This window comes from Cylas formicarius, unplaced genomic scaffold (assembly GCF_029955315.1).
Source record: "Cylas formicarius isolate icCylForm1 unplaced genomic scaffold, icCylForm1.1 PGA_scaffold_1__22_contigs__length_36826433, whole genome shotgun sequence".
Taxonomy (NCBI): domain Eukaryota; kingdom Metazoa; phylum Arthropoda; class Insecta; order Coleoptera; family Brentidae; genus Cylas; species Cylas formicarius.
Window position 1 is genome coordinate 21862976 of NW_026844264.1, and position 19069 is coordinate 21882044.

A 19069-nucleotide genomic window follows, 5' to 3' on the forward strand; every position below is an offset into this window, starting at 1 on the left:
AGACCAAATTTTATTTCTCTGCAATTTACTAAGGTCAGGCGCCCATGCCACAGAAGAATGAAAAATAAAGAAATTAATTGCACTTTGCAGCGGTTTAAAAACAAATTGTGATTATTCGGAAATTGAATTCTTTTTGACACTTAAGCTAGGTCGCCAATTATTGAGATTTTCTAATATGGTACTACCTTGGCTTAATATAAAGTTTCCAAATAGTATCTCGAATAAACCTTTTCCTGATCCATGAAATTAAAGAGTTACCATTTTATTTCTCCTGAAATGACAGCGTTTTGTTTTGCTTCCGCAAATGACTTTTAGGTTATGTCGAATGTAAATTATTGGCAATTGGCATTGTGTCAAAAACATTCTCAAAAATACATATTATAGCATACACACATGATTCTAATTTATTATTAACAGTTTGTTCAAATTTATAATTTTAAAATGGTGGGTAATTCCCGTGTTTGCAAACTCGCGAAACTACTCAGTTCAATGAGATCTAGTTATTAAAGCGTTTTTAATTTTAGCATAAACTTAAATCTTCTCAGCGGGAAAAAGTGAAGAAGTTTATATCATTTACTCAAACAGGAGAAAATACTGCTATATATTGTCTTACACAAAATGATTGGAAACTTGACTTGGCTAGTGACAACTACTTTCAAAATCCAGACGCATATTACAGAGATGCAAGGAATGTGGACAAAAAGAAGCTGGAATCTTTGTATAATAGATACAAAGATCCTATTGAGCCTGAAAAAATCACAGTTGATGGAATTATGAAATTTCTAGATGACTTGGGATTACCTCCTGAATCTAGACTCGTATTGATTATTGCTTGGAAATTTAAAGCAGCTACTCAGTGTGAGTTCACAAGGGACGAGTTTGTGAATGGTATGACAGATCTCGGTTGTGATGGTATTGAAAAGTTGAAGGGAAAACTTCCAGTTCTTGAGAATGAGTTACGAGACAACTTTAAGTTTAAAGATTTTTATCAGTTCACATTCAACTTTGCAAAAAATCCCAATCAGAAAAGTTTAGATTTAGATATGGCAATAGCATACTGGAATATTGTTTTAATAGGGAGATTTAAATTTCTTGATTTATGGTGCACATTCTTACAGGTTAGTATAGTATGATAAAAAAATATGAAATTAGTTACATCTTAAACATTTAAGAGAAATATAATACCCTGTATAACCCATTTGTGGTTAAAAAGTTTGAACATTAAATATTACAATCAAATAAAATTGCAAAGAATTGTTAATTACTACATAGTTAACCGTTAACCATATTTCAAATACATATTTTAGGAAAATCATAAAAGGTCTATTCCAAGAGATACCTGGAATTTACTATTAGATTTTGCTCAACAAATTGCTGATGATATGAGCAATTATGACGAAGAAGGCGCATGGCCAGTTTTAATTGATGATTTTGTTGAATGGGCTTCTTCCAGATCAAAAGAACACCAACCTCACAGCACAAGTCAGTTAGAGTAGCAAAGTTTTTATTTATTTTTTAATTATATGTTATATTACAATGAGAGGTTTGAAAATTGTTTTTTTTTTCTTAATTTTAGGAAATAACTTTACAATCTTTGTGAATATTAATGAATATTATAGGCGTCCTATTGCAGGACCATTCAATGTACATAATTTTCATATTACTTTGTTGCAAATGAGTCTTTTAGTTTGTGAAATTTTGAATACTTAACTTCAATACATATGTACATTATACATTTATTGATATATCTGAAGAATATTTATTAAAAATATTATATCTATTATATTGGGTGTTTAAAATAGCATGTGCTATTATTGCAACCAGGTACTCGGAATGCTCAATTTTTTTTGTTGGTTTGGTTGCTTGAATTGACTTCAATTGATTTTTGATACCTAGTGCAATAGTAGTCATATTGTATTTTATAGATCCATTACACCATATAATGTTTTTCTTTTTTCTGCATTGTGAGTATAGTAGCAAATTATTTTTCTACATAAAAATAACATTAAAGCCACTGTTTTTTACATTCACAATACTATCCTTTAAAAGGGTATTTGGTATAGAGACAATAGCCTTATCAGCAAAAACAATCTTGATATGCATTTTAATTACAACAGTACAAGTGATAAATGTGAGGAGTGGTACCATAAAAAACTCGCAATTCTTTACTGCCTTGGTCGCTGGCCCAACAAGTGGATAATTTTGAACATGCGCTGTCAAGTCCATCAACAACAATAATATATAGGAGACAGATAATTGTGTGTGGTGTTTTATTCAGAGAATAACGGACAACTTATTTTTCAGTCTAGCAATGTAATCGCAATTTTCATTTTCACACAGAACTGATAGGTACACAGGGCTGCATAGCTATTAGACGTACCAAGTGCCCTACTGAGAATAGCTCTATCTCAACTATATCATTGAAATTATTAATCTTATGGATTTTGGAAAAAAAATGCGGGAAATTATTTTCAATGTCATAGAACGGCTGCTAGCGGGTAAAACTTTTAGGACGAATAAGAAAATGAGATTTTTACAGAATTTTGAACTGGGAAGTGGTATTATAAACAGTGGTATAGTAATCTTTAGCAAATTTAATTTTTTTTTGTTTGGACAATTTTGCTCTATCTGCTAAAGTCTAGCTACGTCTCGGTTAAAAGAGCGTTTTCTACTCTATATGCTTGTGACTGATCCTAGGGCGCAATGTCTGACAGTTGAACTTGTGCGTTTTTCCAAAAATTTGAAATGTATGTTTAAGTTTAGGTAATAGTAAAGAGAAATAAAAGCTTAAAAGGTCATTTTCCCGCCATTTCAATTTAGCAGAGGGAGCAAAATGGTTAAAAAAAAATTGCCAAAGGTTCACACCATCAGTTTCGTTCTCTAGCAGCCATTCTGGGAAGTTTCCAGGAATAATAATAATTGTTAAGAAGGGTCACTGAATATGAGGACACGTTTTCATCCAAAATTCAGCTATCGATTAATTCAATTTTAGTTATAAACATTAGAGCTATATTTGGAACAAAAAATAAGGAAAATAATTAATTTCTTGATAATCGCTTAAAGTAAGTATAGGGAAATACATATAGCTATTTGATAATCTAGCGGCCGTACATATGGTAAAATTGATATAAGTCAAGCGGCTATGATATTTCACATATCAACTTGCACTTTGCTTAACTTTAAACTTAAATCCCTTTTTCCGTGAATATTTAATGGAATCTGTCATGTCGAACGCCACCGTTAGTTGGTCTCAAAAGCCTTGGTATTAGTGTTTACTATCCACGTTTAGGTTAACATCTATATATATGAGTTGATTATTTATATTTGCGGGCTCAATGGTTTTATTTTTCAAACTAAGTGATCACCCTTGCTATGGAGGTCTAATCTTCTAGAATACTTCCCGAGGGCTGCCATCTGTGAAAACTCTTCGATTCCCTCATATTCGAGTTTCTTAGAGCGTTTTTGGGCGTCGTAAATCTTTATTCCAGTTTTTTTTTTACACGATTCGTGCTACACCCAGTACGAGTGTCAAAAAGTGCCATTAAGACGTAATCACAAGCTTTGATTAATTTTAATTAATGCATTTGGTTGTGCTCCTTTTTTAAGTCCATTGTACTCACGCATATTTAACATTACGCAAATTTTAAGAGGCAAGTTAATTCTTCTTCTTCTTAAAAGATGAATATTTTTCTGATATCGGTTGTTAGGTGTAATGAGTATTTGTTTGCTATCGTATTTGGTGACTCAAATTACGAACATCTATTGAAGTTATGCAACATGTTTTACTTTTTCAGTCATTTGCGTTTTATATATATATATATATATATATATATATATATATATATATATATATATATATATATATATATATATATATATATATATATATATATATATATATATATATATATATATATATATATATATATATATATATATATATATATATATATATATGATGACACTATATTCCGGGATATCATCCGTTCGCTCGTTGAACTCCGACTGGAATCCTGCAAATCCTGCATCCGACTGGAATCCCGCAGACGTTTCGCCAAAATCTCACTTGGCATCTTCAATGCTCGCGCTCCGAAAACACTTCGAACACTCGCGCTCCGAAAACACTTCGAACACTCAGCGAGCATTGAAGATGCCAAGTGAGATTTTGGCGAAACGTCTGCAGGATTCCAGTCGGATGCAGGATTTGCAGGATTCCAGTCGGATGCAGGATTCCAGTCGGAGTTCAACGAGCGAACGGATGATATCCCGGAATATAGTGTCATCACATTTTTCCATCCGTGAATCAATACGTGAGAATATATATATATATATATATATATATATATATATATATATATATATATATATATATATATATATATATATATATATATATATATATAAATTCCAGAACTTCTCTGAAATAGTGGTCTTCAAGGTACAGTGCCAAGTTACTTAATCCTTTAAACATTATTTTGTCTATATTTTTGAAAATTGTAGAACATAATTTTTCTCCAAAAACGATAACTTGCAGTTATTAATCAAAATTTAAGGCATAATTTTTTTAGACAAATTCATTGGTTTTGGTTTGTATTGTTTTTTTTTGTTATTCTTGAAAGAACCCAACAATAATAATCTACGGCATTTTCGTGCACCATTTTGTTGCGTGCTTTTTTTATCGCGTCTGGTTAAAATTCGCTATATAGACGAAGTGAAATCGAGGAATCTGTTAATTATTTAATTTATAATAATTAAGAATACAAGTAAAAGTTAAAATGCACTGGCCGTAACGGAACACATGCGTTGCAATTCTTCATTACGCTGTGTCGAAAAAAAATTACAAAATTGATTTAAATTTAATCTATAATATTACGCCGCTCGCGTTTTTTTTTTTAAATAGGAGAGATAAGAATTTCGTTTGATATATTAAAGTAGAGATGATAAATGCCTCTAAATAAATGGCAATGGAAAAAAAAAGTACTCTTCAATATCTCCAAAGCTGCAATACCTGGAGGCTTTTGATAACAGCAGGGCCGTCGGATTTACCATTTTTACAAAAAAAATCACAGAATTTTGGCGATTTTGGAACATAGGAAACTTTAAAAGTGAAATGTCATCATCATCTCGAAATCTGGCAACATTACTGTTAGCGTTTTTTATTCCGTTCAAAAAACCCCCGTTATTGAATTTTATCGTTCTAACTTCTAACTAGTTTTAGAGTTTTGAAGCTATAAGATCTTACTAAATTTGACATGAGGAATTTATTGCAATAAAAATAAATAGGGTATTCCCTTTTAATATAACATTGTTGAATTCTGCTGGTTCAAAAACTTCCAGGTATTCTATTTTATCATTCCAGTTTTGGAAGTTTTGCTTTTTTACTAACCCGAAATATTTGTATATACTGTATCACTGCTTTAATCGTTGAAATATCTTTTTTTCGTTATTCTATTCTGTAGCTTGTCTTATGGAGAATGTTCTTCGGTTAATTATCCCACGCATTGTTGTTTACCTTGTATGATTTGCGGAAAAACGTGCTCTAAGTGATCAATAATCATGATTTTGTATGCCTAAGACAGTTCGCACTCTAAAAAAACATTTTTTTTTTCAAATGTGTTATCTAAAAGATTAAACTTTTTCTTTTTAAGAGGTGCAAAACCAAATATATATACCGGGTGTTTCACGGTTACCGTTCCCCTAGAGGGCGAACGGTACATTGGAGTGTCGTTCTAAAAATTTGGTTAGTTTCATAAACGGCAACGCTCTGTCGATCTAAAATATTTTTACCGCTGCGACGTTGTCGCTTCTTCGAAAAAGTAGCGTCAAAATTGAAGTTTTAAATGGTAATACTTTATGATTGTTTTTGAATAATACGTTCCTATACCTATCTTTAGTGGTTTGTGGGAAAATAATTATTTTCTTCATTTTTCCAACCGAGACATAGTTTCAAATACGTTTTTATTACTATGACACTGGAGCCAGTAGAGTTAAAATTTTGTCCCTTCACCTAAATCGTTTTGTTTCTGAAATAAAAGCAAGTTTCACTGAAAACGGGATTACTGCGGCATAATTCATCTTTTAGGTGACCGACGAAGCAAACTTTCAGAAGGGTCTATTTTCAATAGAAGGGCTGTCGACAATCCTCATGCCACACGGCAAATGTGATTTCAAAAGAAATTTAATTTAAATGTGTTTTGCTTGTCAAAATATAATCAAGTAAGTTTTTTAATTTATGATGAACCATAGAATACTGAACAATACGTTCAAATATTAAGAACAGTGGCCTTCAAGAACTTGTACCTCTTGGTATCAAGTAGACGGCGCATCGGCTCATTGCATTGATTGATTGTGATACAAGAATAATACGCATTGTTTAATGATCACTGATATTGACGTTTGGGGCCATGGGATTGGCCACCAAGATCGCCATTAGATTTTTTACCTATGGGGTGCGTTAAAGTCACGCGTCTATTTGACACCACTGTAGAGCAAGGAAGAGTTACCCGATTGTACGATGCTTTGAACAAATAGACCCTTTGGAGATAAAGAACCCTTCGAACCCTTAAAGTAAAAATTAGGTGTATTTTTCTGTGTGCAATTTTTATTTTAAGTACCTAATATTTTGTTAGTTTGTTGATGCTATTAGTTAGTTTCTATTGTTAAAATGTAAAATGGTTTGTAAAACGTTTCTTAATTCTGGTAAATTTTCTCTTGTTCGTAAAAAATAAATTATTTAACATAAAACGGAAATTTCATGGCCACCTAATGGCCTATGACAAAGTAATCCAGTTTTCAGAGAAACTTACTTTTATTTCATAAACCAAAGCATTTTGGTTAGTTTTGGTTAGAGACATGGTTCTATTGTAGGCAAATCATTAGGGTTGTTCAACGGTATGATATAGAACTAACTTCTATATTAACCAATAGTGTAGTTAACTTTCTACTGGCTCCAGTAGTAGTAGTAGTAGTAGTAATTGTAGATAGGTATGGAAACGTATTATTGAAAAACAATCATAAAGTATTAGTGTCTTCTTTAAAAATTTATTGTTGGTGCTATTTTTTCAAAGAAACGGCAACGTCGCAGCATTAAAAATAATTTTTATCAATGGAACTAACCAAATTTTCAGAACAATGCAATGTACCGTTCGCCATAAACGTATAACGTTACCGTTAAACACCCTCTATATTTCTATAGAGATCTCTGTATATCTGGCTCCACTATCCACTATCCCCGCATTTTTGCACAAGGTCTAAAAGTGAACAACTTCGCATATTAAATGTGAAGACTGAATTAAATCATATTTGCAATATGACAATATAAATAAATAAATTTTGGTATCAGTGGGTGCATATAATAATTATTTTATTTTGTACCTAGTTATTTTAGCGTGAATAAAAAAAACATTAAAATGTGGTGGTTCCAGGTTTAAGGATATAGATGAAATATCGTCAGGTATATGATAATATATGTCATATAGAATACATACAGGGCGTCTTTGTACAGTGTGTCCGACTTTGGTTGCAACTGCCCAAAGATGCCATAGCATGCCATATAACTTGTCTGTTAACTCATTAAATACTACTGTTTGGAATAATGATCAACTTTTTTTTAATTAAACAATCTATATATTTTTCAAGAAATTAATTTGTATTTTTGAAAGCTTTTGTAAAAACATGTGACAATCCGACATCTCAATTTTCATTTCTCGCATTTAAAATATTGCGGTAGGTCATACAAAACAATGCTATATTATTACAGTTAATTTTTCATTCTTCACAAATAAAACATTTTCCATTATGTACACATCGTACAAAATGTTGTCTTGATACCATTATTTTTTTTTTGCAAAACTAACAATAATATGCATTTTGCTGTTTGCCTATTAATATGTAAATATTATTTAAAATTTCAATGTAGCTCTAGTTCAAATGCGCGCACGAAGTCGGATGCCGATAATAATTTGGCTGATTGCTTCCAAACCATAAGGGGTAAAATTTCAGCATTAGCATACTTTATTTGAAAGAATGTTCCATAGGATTATAATTTTTATAAGAAAATAACTTCTCAATGCTTTTAGCGCTAGTAGAAAAAACTTTTCAAACATTAATTTTGAATTTTATGATTTTTTTTATATAATCAAATTATAAACTTTTATTAATACCACCTGTAACTAAGCTAGTATATGTTTCATAACAAATGTTGCATCAGGAATTTGATGTTATAACAGAAAACGCAAGTCAGTCATGTGTACCCAACGAAGGTCAAAATATTGTTTGGAAATAACATTCTCTTACAATAATATTAAAACTGGAATTGAAAATTGCGCTTTTAGACCACATATTTATTCCTTATGTCTGTACAGTTGAAAAGTGGTTTCCAACATACGTGCGGCAGAAATTTAAAGAATTTTGATAAAGAAATTTCGGTAAAATTTTATATTGTTATAGAAACTATTTAGGTTTAGGAAAAATAATAATTTATTATACAAAATACTTATTAACATAATCAACAATAAAGTAATAACAACGAGCAAAGTAATGACATAAAAGCTACAAGAATTATTCAATTACCTATTTTGTTAATGATAGAAGATACATTTTTTGCATACAAATATCACAAATTATACAAAAATAGGCAGTTTAGAAAATAGTTTCTCTTTAATTCTGAATTCGCCATAATGATTACAGCGGTAAAATATAGGGAAACGTTTTCAACCGTTTTCCCAAAAAAACAAGTGTGAAATGTCTTTCAACTCTGGGCAAGGGGATCAAAACGCCAAGTCTATGGCGCCGATAATTGGGAACAAAGCGACAAAACTAACTGAGATCTATAAAAAATCTACGAACTTTTGCGTATTAATACACGAAGCACAGTACCTAATTTTATACATAAATATTGTGTCTTGGGATCCACCTCTATACAATCAATGAAAGATTTTACAATAATTTGTAATAATACAAATACACTACTTAAATATTAAGTATGTTTTTCTATCACATAGTGTTTCATGTGACGTGGGAAACACTTTCGCAACAAGGAAATAGAAAAATACAGAAATTTGTCTAAGGCAAATGCGTGTCTGGATATAGGAAAACCGTAATTTCTGTAGAATAAAACGGCATAAAAACGGTAGTACAAGTACAAAGTTGAGTCTTTAGAACCAGCATATCTTGAACTTACCTTATTTTTATAATGCTTTGACAATTATTTGATCGTTTCACTAACTGATGATTGCACATTAACAGAAATATTACAAATACGACAGTGAGGTACTTTATAATTTTCTTAAATCATTATACACAAACGCCTAATTTCGAAAACCTATAAGTATTATTCTCCGTTCTACTTTTTTTAATAATAAAAATAAATAAAAAATAATTTAAATACAATATTTTATATACAAATTAATTTGTACAAAACTCGTTTTTAATACGTTATCATGAAGTACCTACACATATTTTCAGTATGATAAAGGAAATTTGCGCGGAATTCACAAAATATACAAGAAAAAATTACCCGTATCGTCTTTTTCTGTTTAAATCAATTCAGCAAATTATGTACGTTTTGTTTTTGTAGGATTGTTAAACGAAATTTTTGTTGTACTCCAAATTTCTTCAAAGTGACCGTTGCCAACTGCGATGTCTGCAAATGAAAATATTTTCTACAAAAGGAAGGAAATTATATACACCAAATAGCTATTACGAATATTTCCATTCAAATATTTTGGACAATAAACTCCTAATAATTTCTTAAGCAGAATATAAAAAAAGAAATATCTTTATGGGTTTCGTGTCAAGACATTTGGTAGTATCACTTTAAATAGTCAAATAAATATCTTTGGATTGCTGAGGAAATAATGTGGACTTTATTATCATTTTTTATGGCTACCAAAGGTGTGCTGGGTTTTCCCGCATATTTTTGCATCCTTTTCTTATTTAAACTCTTTTTGAACATTATTTATGGGCCCGCCTCCAGGTAGTGTGCAAAAATATAGGAGAAACGCCTGTACATTCACCATTTTAAATAGATCCCGGAAATTCAACTTGAATTTAAAGTTTAGATTTGTTTTAATAGACATTTTAATAATGGCCATTCTTCACGTTTGCGCTAGTGACTGAACCTGGGCAAAACCTTTTGTTAGGGAACCCGCATCCACCAGATGTCATTAATTAACACACATATCTTTAACCTCATTTACCTGCCTACTTTTGTATAATAATTTATTCGATATACGGAAGTCGCGAGAGATCACATTTTATTACAAAATTTTAAAAATTTCCAAACAAAGTCATACCAATTGCAACTTTTACTGACGTGATTAAATAATTAAATAATTTGGAATTAAGCATACAAACGGAAGATTTTCTAACAAAAACCGAACCAATCGGGACGTTTAACCATGGTGTTTATGTCAGGTAATTTACAGTAAATTTAACCCTATCGAACTGGTCGAGGTCGAGCATTAGGTTGATTGTCAGTCAAAACTATTGGTACGTATTGCAAAACTAGAATGTGGAGTGGTTTTCCTTTTATCAGAACTATTAATCAATACCGAAAATAAACATTTTAATTTTCACTTAAATAACTTGGGTCTTTTCTAGAAAAAAAATTTGTTTATTGAGCCGTCTCTCACAATTGTCGTGTTGGAGATATTGTTCCATATACTGTACATAAAAAATATCGTTTCGTATGGATATTTCAAGTACGACAACGTTACTTCGATATTTTAAAGGAAAGGAAGTATTAACTTTGCAGATAGACACAGATGTTTGCTGCCTGAATTAGTACCTCACAACGCGAAAATCTTTGACAAATATGACAACAGCGTATCATTCTTCGCTCCTCTCTTTGAGTCTTGACATATTTTTGTTAAATATCAAAAGCGACAACAACTAACCTGGGTTTCCGTATCGAGTTTTGTTTTTGCTTTTTTACTTATTATTTCGACATTATTTTTGTCTTCCTTTTGGTGTTGGTTGGTTGAAGTTAATGAGAAAAATAATTCACTACACAAAAAAGTAGTTTCTTTCAAAGAAATACTTCAACTCAAACCTCAAAAAAAATTGCATGACGATGTAACTTTTAGCATAAATCAGACATGCCAGCGACTATCGTTAAATTCAAGTTTAAACTAGGAGACTATTCTCAATGTGTTCATTTTTCACCAAGTTCTTATGTATCCTGCGCACTTCGAGAACAAAGGGCGTGCGGGAAATTGCTGCCATTGCTAAGCAAATATTTCTTAAGGGAGAAAAATAATAAAACATTTTTACATCTAATAGATACCAAGTATGTCCGAAAGCGACAGACTAAGAGTTAAATATAGTGTTTCAGAAATTATAAGAAGCTTATAAAATGTTGAAAAATTAACTCACTAAAAGATTTATAGGAATCAGGACCCCTGCAGCGTCAGGCGACAAAAAAAACTTGTATATCTATATATGTAAATTTATAACTAAAAGGGGAAATTATTAATTACAAACATTTCGTACTAAACATTGGTAAATATGAACAAAAATAATGATGCTAATGATACTAATGATCCTGTTGGCTTCTGCAGAGGTTAGTTTCAAGCAATTACGACTCAACAACAACCGACGTAGGAATCCAGAAGTTTAGTAAATAGTATTACAGTAGCCTGTGGAAGCTTCTTTGCAAAATTAAAAATAATGATAAAACAAAAAAGTTTAATAAAAACAAGAGAAAATCACTACTCATATCCGAGCCATGCGAGGAAATGTAAAATGGTTATGACTGAATTACAAGTTTGGTTAGCCATTTAAAATGTGGGATTATCAATTAAATAATTCTAAAATTCAATTGTTTGTAATAAATAAGAATTTCGTATTTTAGTTATTATTAATTTATGTATATATACATATTTTTTTTCATCTAAGCAGTCCTCATTGTTATAAATCTGTTAGTTATTAGAACAATAAAGAAAAAGAAGTTGACTTATCACTGTCATTAAATGACTCTCATAAAACATGACAGTTCTGTGTCCATCTAATTCAAAATTCCGGAAAGAACTACACATCTTATATAGATTAATGAGATCTATTACTATTACTGTATGAAATGCAAGGCTCCCTAATTCGTTTTTATTGGTCTCTTGTAATTCTGGGGTCAGTAGAATGCAACAAATCCTCTCGAAATTGAAATAATTTTAACGGCTTGAACATTTCAGGCAGGTTTTCAATCTGGATTTCATCGCATATGAACGGGATCTGTTTAAATTGGGACGATAACTGAACTTGAATTTCGCGTATAGTCTAGTCTTGTAACGAACACTTTCAGTCTCTTCCAATCCTTTTGTGAATTTGTTGGTGCTTTAACAAATGGGCTTTTTGCCGAAACGCTTTTGCACACGTATCGCACCTGAACGGTTTTTCTCCCGTGTGAGTCCTCAGATGGACTTTGATGTTGCTTTTGTTTAAGAATCCCCTGTTGCAAATACTACACCGATGGACGGGTTTTTCTTTTCCCAGCAAACCCAAAGTCTGATCGGACGAAAAAATCGTCGAACTTGCGGCCGACTGTTTTTTCGGTGGCCGTCTGGGCTTTTTCGGAGTGGACGGCGTTATGGTTGTGGTGTGTGGGTAGTTTTGACCCAACATATCCGGACTTCGTATTCTATGGTTTTCGTTTAGATTGTGCACACCGTAAGGAGACATAAACCTTCCGTTTACCGTTAAAAGCAAATTTTCCGTCGTCGACACGACGTTGGATGGCGGGCTTGAGGTTGAGATAATTTCCGCCGTGTAATTGGACGTGTTGGAACTTTCCTGCTTGATAGGAGGACCGTTCTGCAATCTGTATTGCAAAAGGGGCATATTTCCGTGCGTAAGTAGACCTTGGAGTGTGGACCCCGATTGAGGTCCTTTACTACTGTACTCGACAGATGTTTGGGTTCTTGAAAACTCGTTGTTGTTGTTTGGTATTAGGAATTCCGAGATGCTGTCCTGCGATATGACGACACTTTTCGGTTGCTCGCCACACGCCCCGTCTATCCAGGCGTCGATGTCCATCCAACTGTCCCTCGAACAGGTCGGATCGTCGCTTTCAGGGTTATTAGGTACCGTAGTGTCAGCGATTGCGGATCCTATGATGGCGGCTATGTCTTCTATCGACGAAATGTCGTATTCCGCCATTTCCGTTTTGATCTGTGCGCCCGGTTCCAAAACGGTTTGGGTACAATCTTCGTACTTTATAGCACTAGACACGGAATCTGGATCGACGCAGTCGGCGAAACCCAATTTTACAACGTCATCGACCGAGTATAAGGTCTTCTCTCCCGCCGAATCGACGTTTATGTTACACGTCGAACTGGATACGATGTTTTGTTCGTTGTAGTTGCTGTAGTTGTTGTTTTCTTCGGGTACGCGTTGACTGATCGTGTGATAATGATGCCCGGGAATGCCGTTGATGCTTAGATTTGCCGTGTATCCGGTAAAAGGGGGTAACGGCTTCAGTTCCGCCAAATTCATCGATTGTGAGTTAAGCAAACCGTCCAGCGCATCTTCCATGGAAACTTTCGCTTCGATTTCGTTATCGTCTTGACTCAGCGAGGAATCGAGCAGAAGTTTGTCGGAGCCGAGATTGCTGATCGTGTTGTCCAGAATTAGTTTATTGTTTTCGATAAAATCGTTTTGGTTCGAACTTTGCCAACACGATGAAGTGAATATGGAGTCGACCTCGTCCACTTGAGAGTCGTTGCCGCTTACTGCCATGTTGTTTCCTGACACGTTCGGATATTTCATTGTGTCCATTTGAAGCGGTGGAATCGGGAGGGTTGTTGTTTTTTGTCACCTTCCCATCGTGAATCGATTCTGAAACAAATAAAGCTATAAATGTTGATTGCGGTCTAAGAGCTTGGGTAAATTTGTTTCAGGTGAATAAAAAAAATACGAAAAAACTTCCATTTCCGATAATTTTCTAAACTGGTTTATGGTCTTCGACTTGTTAGTTGGTTGCTAGTGGCGGAAAGTTTCGCCAATTTGCATTATAGTCGACTGTGTGAAGATACAGCTTGGCGTAAAATCAGTGTTTACTCTATACAGAAAGTGCAGAATTCATTTTTGCGACTAATATACGGTATTAGCAGAAGAAAACTACATGAAGACTGTTTTTATCACAAAGTTCTATAGTCCAAAATTCCTCAATATCTGTACAGAAGGATTGTGTTCAAATCTCATGTTCATAATTTAAATATTAGATTTAGAGGTGCCATAACATACACAAAACAAAAACAAACAAACAAAAACAACACGATTTGAGCTTGGTTTTTCCTTTAATATAGCTAAATTGTATAATAGTCTTCCTAATAACTTACAAGCCCTGACTCCAAGTAGATTTAAATTTTATGCTTTCAGATATTTTTTTCGAAAAGTAAAGTTAAAAAAGACAGTACAGTCTATCTTTAACAAACGTGAGCAAAATAGGATACATTAATAAGTGTGAGAAGTAAATTTTTTTTTGTTATTATATTTCTCAATCTGTTGGGTTAAATAGATCAGGGTGGCTACTATTATTATTATTATTATTATTATTATTATTATTATTATTGTTATTTTAGACTTAAGTGTTTTCGTTAGTTCCATATCCCTTTACGCTACTACTCTCACTTGCAATAGAAACGGTATAGTGCTAAGTAATCAAGAATATATTATTAATATATTTTTAATTTTCTATAAAGCCTTCTGGAATAGTAAATAATAAAATTGCATTTGTGACATTTGATAAAGACACGGGGTGTTGTCGAAACAATTGTCATGTCGAAATATATAATTTCGTGAAAATCTGAACTTTTAGTTCTTATTTCTTTTGATTGTGTTAATGTTGTACTATTTGATTATTCTTTTAATCTATCTAGTTCTAGCATTTTCTTCGTAGTCTCTGCATTATCTCACTAACATAGAAATGTTTAAAATATTTTTTTTAATTACCCTAGTTGAACTTTGCTGGATGGACTTTTACTAATTTTTAGCTCGTTTATGTTCTGTAGTCGATATATTTGTATTTTGTATCTGTGTTTTATACTTTCTTTTTTCTGATTATCTCAATATCCATATGTCATTATTCGGAATATCAAACAGTCAACCGCTCGAGCTCTAGTGGTCTGCCTGGCTCGATGTTCTTTGACGGGAAACAGATTCACAGAACTGATCAGACTGCACATAAATTTGCAGATTATTTTAAAAGTGTATATACGAATACAAATCACATCACATCTTGAAAATTGATTCTATATCGGATAAAGATATTTTAGATACCACTAAAAAAATGAAGCCCAAAAAGTTAATGGGTCCAGACAAGATCTTTCCATTTATATTCAAAACGTGTATCTATCAGCTTCTACGACCATTAAAAATAATTTTTAAGTTTACTCTTAAAACCCAAGACTACCCAATTGCATAATTTGCCCAATTCAAAAAAGTGGAAAAAAGTCAGAAATTAATAATTATACGACTTTATGTCGAGAAGATCGACAGAAACCAACTTTACTAGCTTTTTACATAAAATTAAATAAAAATCCGTATATAACAATAATAAGTAGACGTTATATTTACAGGGTTCTCAAAAGGGTTGGATCGAGTTGATCACGACGTACTTCTAAATGCTTTCGGTGTCTCTGTCGATATCCTTAAGGTATGTGCATCGTACTTAAAGAAAAGAATAATGTACGTTGTGGTAAATGGCGTAGGGTCATATGAATTTGTCCCATGTTCAGGCGTGCCGCAGGGTCCGCTGTTTTTCCTTTGCTTAATAAATGTGAATGTGCTAATGAAAACAAGTTATCCTTTAATGTACAAATATGAAATTGAAATTTACCCATAAAATTATGATTATCGACTCAATAATATAATATTAACAATAAAAAAGCAAATTAAAGGCCTGGGCGTGACTTAAGACACAAGCTTCGAAACACATATACCTACCACAATGAAAAGGGCGTATGTAATGTTGAGTTTTACTCTCAGAAACGGATAAAATTTTCAACAAATAAAAACTTTTGAAACCTTGTACAACTCGCTAGTAAAAAGTACACTGGTCCCCCCTTTGCCAAAGATATAGTGAGGAAATCGAAAAAACCAGAAGAAATTTTTACGCATTTTATTCTATAAATAAATATGGAATTTACATATTTGACATAACAAATCAAACTTCACTTCATTTCATTATGAACCGCTAGAATCGAGACGGAAGAAATCTATATTTACTTTCTTTTATAAATTATGAAATTGATTGTTCTTTTCTGTAACTGTAACTGTAACCCTTATTTCACAAATTATTTAAATAGACCTCGTACCAATGTTGGCGTCGAATTTTTGATTGTACAGCAATTCATTCAAAAACCACTTGAAAAAATTAGCATTTAAATCCTAAAGTATTGTATTTGGTATTATCTGTAAATTTCACTTCGATGAGTATGTATTTGCTAGCGCTGGTGTGGAAGGAACCTAGTTTCTTTTTTTTTTCTCTTTTTGCGATAACGTGCGGTGTTGATTGCAATTAAATAAATAAACAAATTTTTATTTCTATTTAAATTTGCTAACCTTTCCATATTTTGTTTAGTTTTGCCACAATTCCCCATCTTTAAAATAAATATAGTTTGTAATATAGTTTGTTGTGTGACTGTGCTAGAATCTAGAACTCCATATTTAATACAGAGGAGGTGGAGCAACTCTTATGAAGTTTTTTCTTTAACTTGGCGTGTTTTTGCTGTTATTAAGTATAGAAAAAGTAATCAAGTTTCAAACAATATTTTTGGTATGTAAATTATAACGATCATCTCGACTCTTACAATTTGGCTGGACCCGTTTCTCTCTAAAATCTCAGATATTGTATCGTTAATATTTTTGATGTTTATAATAAAGCCATTTAAAAACAAATTGCGCAGGATATATAAATAAGATGGTGGAAAATTAAGAATACAACTTTTAACACTCCTAGTTAAACTTGCCAATGTGGTCGAGTGAAATGGAATAGTATATGCCATAAGTTTTAGAAATTAGACTGTAGAAGAAGTTAATAAATAAATTGCATTCTATCTATGCTATATTTTTGGTTAGCGAAGGTTTGTGCGTGCTTGATAATTGGGTATTTTAGAGTGAAATTGAGTTTTTGGTCGACAAATTTGCAAAAACTACATGCGATCTACATTTTTCCAAGCGAGATTTTGAAGTGTTTTGATTGGTACCGCAAGAAAATAAAGAAATGTAAATAATTAATTTCTCATATCAATTGTCCGAGGTAGCCAAGATGTGAAAACAGCATCCCAAAAAATCCTCATTCTGACAAAAACGTTGTTTGGAATGTTACAGTCAATTAGCGGTAATATAATGTCTTTGTGTCAGCGTCTCAAAATATATCGTCAACTTCATTCAATTTTAATGGCAGCAATCTATTTTAACGAAATCATTATACTGTTGCGTTGTAAATTCCAATATTATATAAATTAAAATGGATGTAGCACTTTCGCCATGCCTTGTTTTTATTGTTTCGCGGGTTTACTTTACCGTGTTAATTAATATAGTGAGCAACTTCAAAATTACTTCATCGCAGAATACTTTTTTCGAGCAAGCTATTATTTTCTTTTGGCGACAAATTGAATCCGGCAACGGTAATTCCCGGCAAAAACCGAGATTCCATTTGTATCAACAAAAAAACGCTGGACAGTTTAAATCTGACAACGGCGCGAAAACAGTTGACTGAGCAGTTGCGGTTGTGCTCATATAGCCCTAGCGGTACTTTAATGCGTCATACTTTAAACTTGGCGTTCGGAACAACAACGCTGCCGATTCCTAAACTGTTAATTGAAAGTGAAGTTAATGGACTCGTTTCTCGACCTACTCCGATTTCGCATTATAATTTGTTTGCCACAATTATTTTTGGTAGCGTCGATCTGCTTTGAAGCATGCCGTGTTGCTGAAAAACGAAATTTGAACTGCGCAAACTGGCAGACGACAATTTCATCAGTTGTTTATCCCATTCAACCCAGATTAACTTCACGATACATCGGTTATTCAATTTTATGTCGAGGTTCCAGAGTTCCAGAGTTGAATATAAATAAAATATAGAAAAAAAGTTCATATGAACAGAGACACGAGACAAGAGAGAAAATAAGTTCCGAACAATTTAAGAAGTAGAAACGAAGAAGTCATGTAAACCTGAAACAGGTATAGTGTGTCGCAAAGTATATCATCTTCGCTTTTCACGGACCCTCCCCCAAAATGCAGTTACACCCTTCATGCCTATTGTTGCTGACTAAGCCCAACAACCAAAAATGTAAGGGACAAGACCGGGGCGGAATATCAGTGGCAGTGTTGAATAACCCGTTCCACTGGAAGCTTTAAAGAAAACTTGCCTGCTTACAAAAACTGAAAGTTCGAATTATCTTGCAAAATAGTCACTGGACATGCGCAAGGTCTTACTTTAAAACGTCGCAAGCCAGCTCGCGCGGTCCGATCCTTTAGTCACAGGTCGGAAGCTAACGGATATCTTCGGTAGATATTTAAAACACTAATGGAATTTTTCCATTTGTCAGTTCTGATGATTCTGTATCTGTTTTGTTTGTTTCCTATTCATGCGTTACTCAGTGTTGTTTTTGCGAAAATTTGACGGTCGTGGAAAAAATATAGTAAACATCATTCGCTCCGCTTGTGGCAAAATAAACTCGTGAGTAATGTTTCGTTTATCAAATGTGTCGCATAATATAATATTAAGAGTTTGTTGTTACAACAACGGGGCGCAGCGAAGCAAGTGTTTAATAAATATGTGCCTGAAGAAGTTTATCAAGTTACAATTGAGTATTTTAGAATAGAGAGTATAAAAAAAATTAAGAACCAGAATATATAACTAATACCAAAAATTTTTTTTAAAAATTTTAATATCTGGGAGTTGTACAGACATAAACCAGTATTGGTGAATATTTAAAATTTACATGAGTATGTTTCAAAATACGCATTTTTTTCTGCTTCTTGTGATGTAATTTTTAATAACCTCATTATTGAAATCTAATATTAGTTCTCAGCGTTTGATAGACTGCACAAAATTTTATCAAAATTT

At 32.7% G+C, this 19069-nt stretch overlaps 2 protein-coding genes across 2 annotated transcripts; one reads left to right on the forward strand and one right to left on the reverse strand.

Moving 5' to 3' along the window:
- Nucleotides 1-286: 286 nt before the first annotated feature.
- On the forward strand, nt 287-1943 carry LOC132696554 (DCN1-like protein 2). Its single transcript, XM_060661442.1, has 3 exons — nt 287-444; nt 525-1118; nt 1308-1943. Exons 1-3 carry the CDS (start codon nt 442-444, stop codon nt 1494-1496), a joined length of 786 nt encoding a protein of 261 aa, XP_060517425.1. The 5' UTR covers nt 287-441; the 3' UTR covers nt 1497-1943.
- Nucleotides 1944-12158: 10215 nt separating this feature from the next.
- LOC132697264 (ichor) lies at nt 12159-13770 on the reverse strand. The gene has a single exon (XM_060662610.1). The coding sequence runs from the start codon at nt 13768-13770 to the stop codon at nt 12295-12297; it is 1476 nt and encodes a 491-aa protein (XP_060518593.1). The 3' UTR covers nt 12159-12294.
- Nucleotides 13771-19069: the final 5299 nt, after the last annotated feature.

Coding starts and splice junctions, on each gene's coding strand:
- LOC132696554 (XM_060661442.1), top strand. Junction 1,119..1,307: donor TATGGTGCACATTCTTACAG/GTTAGTATAGTA, acceptor TACATATTTTAG/GAAAATCATAAAAGGTCTAT.
- LOC132697264 (XM_060662610.1), bottom strand. CDS start 13,770: ATGGACACAATGAAATATCCGAACGTGTCAGGAAACAACATGGCAGTA.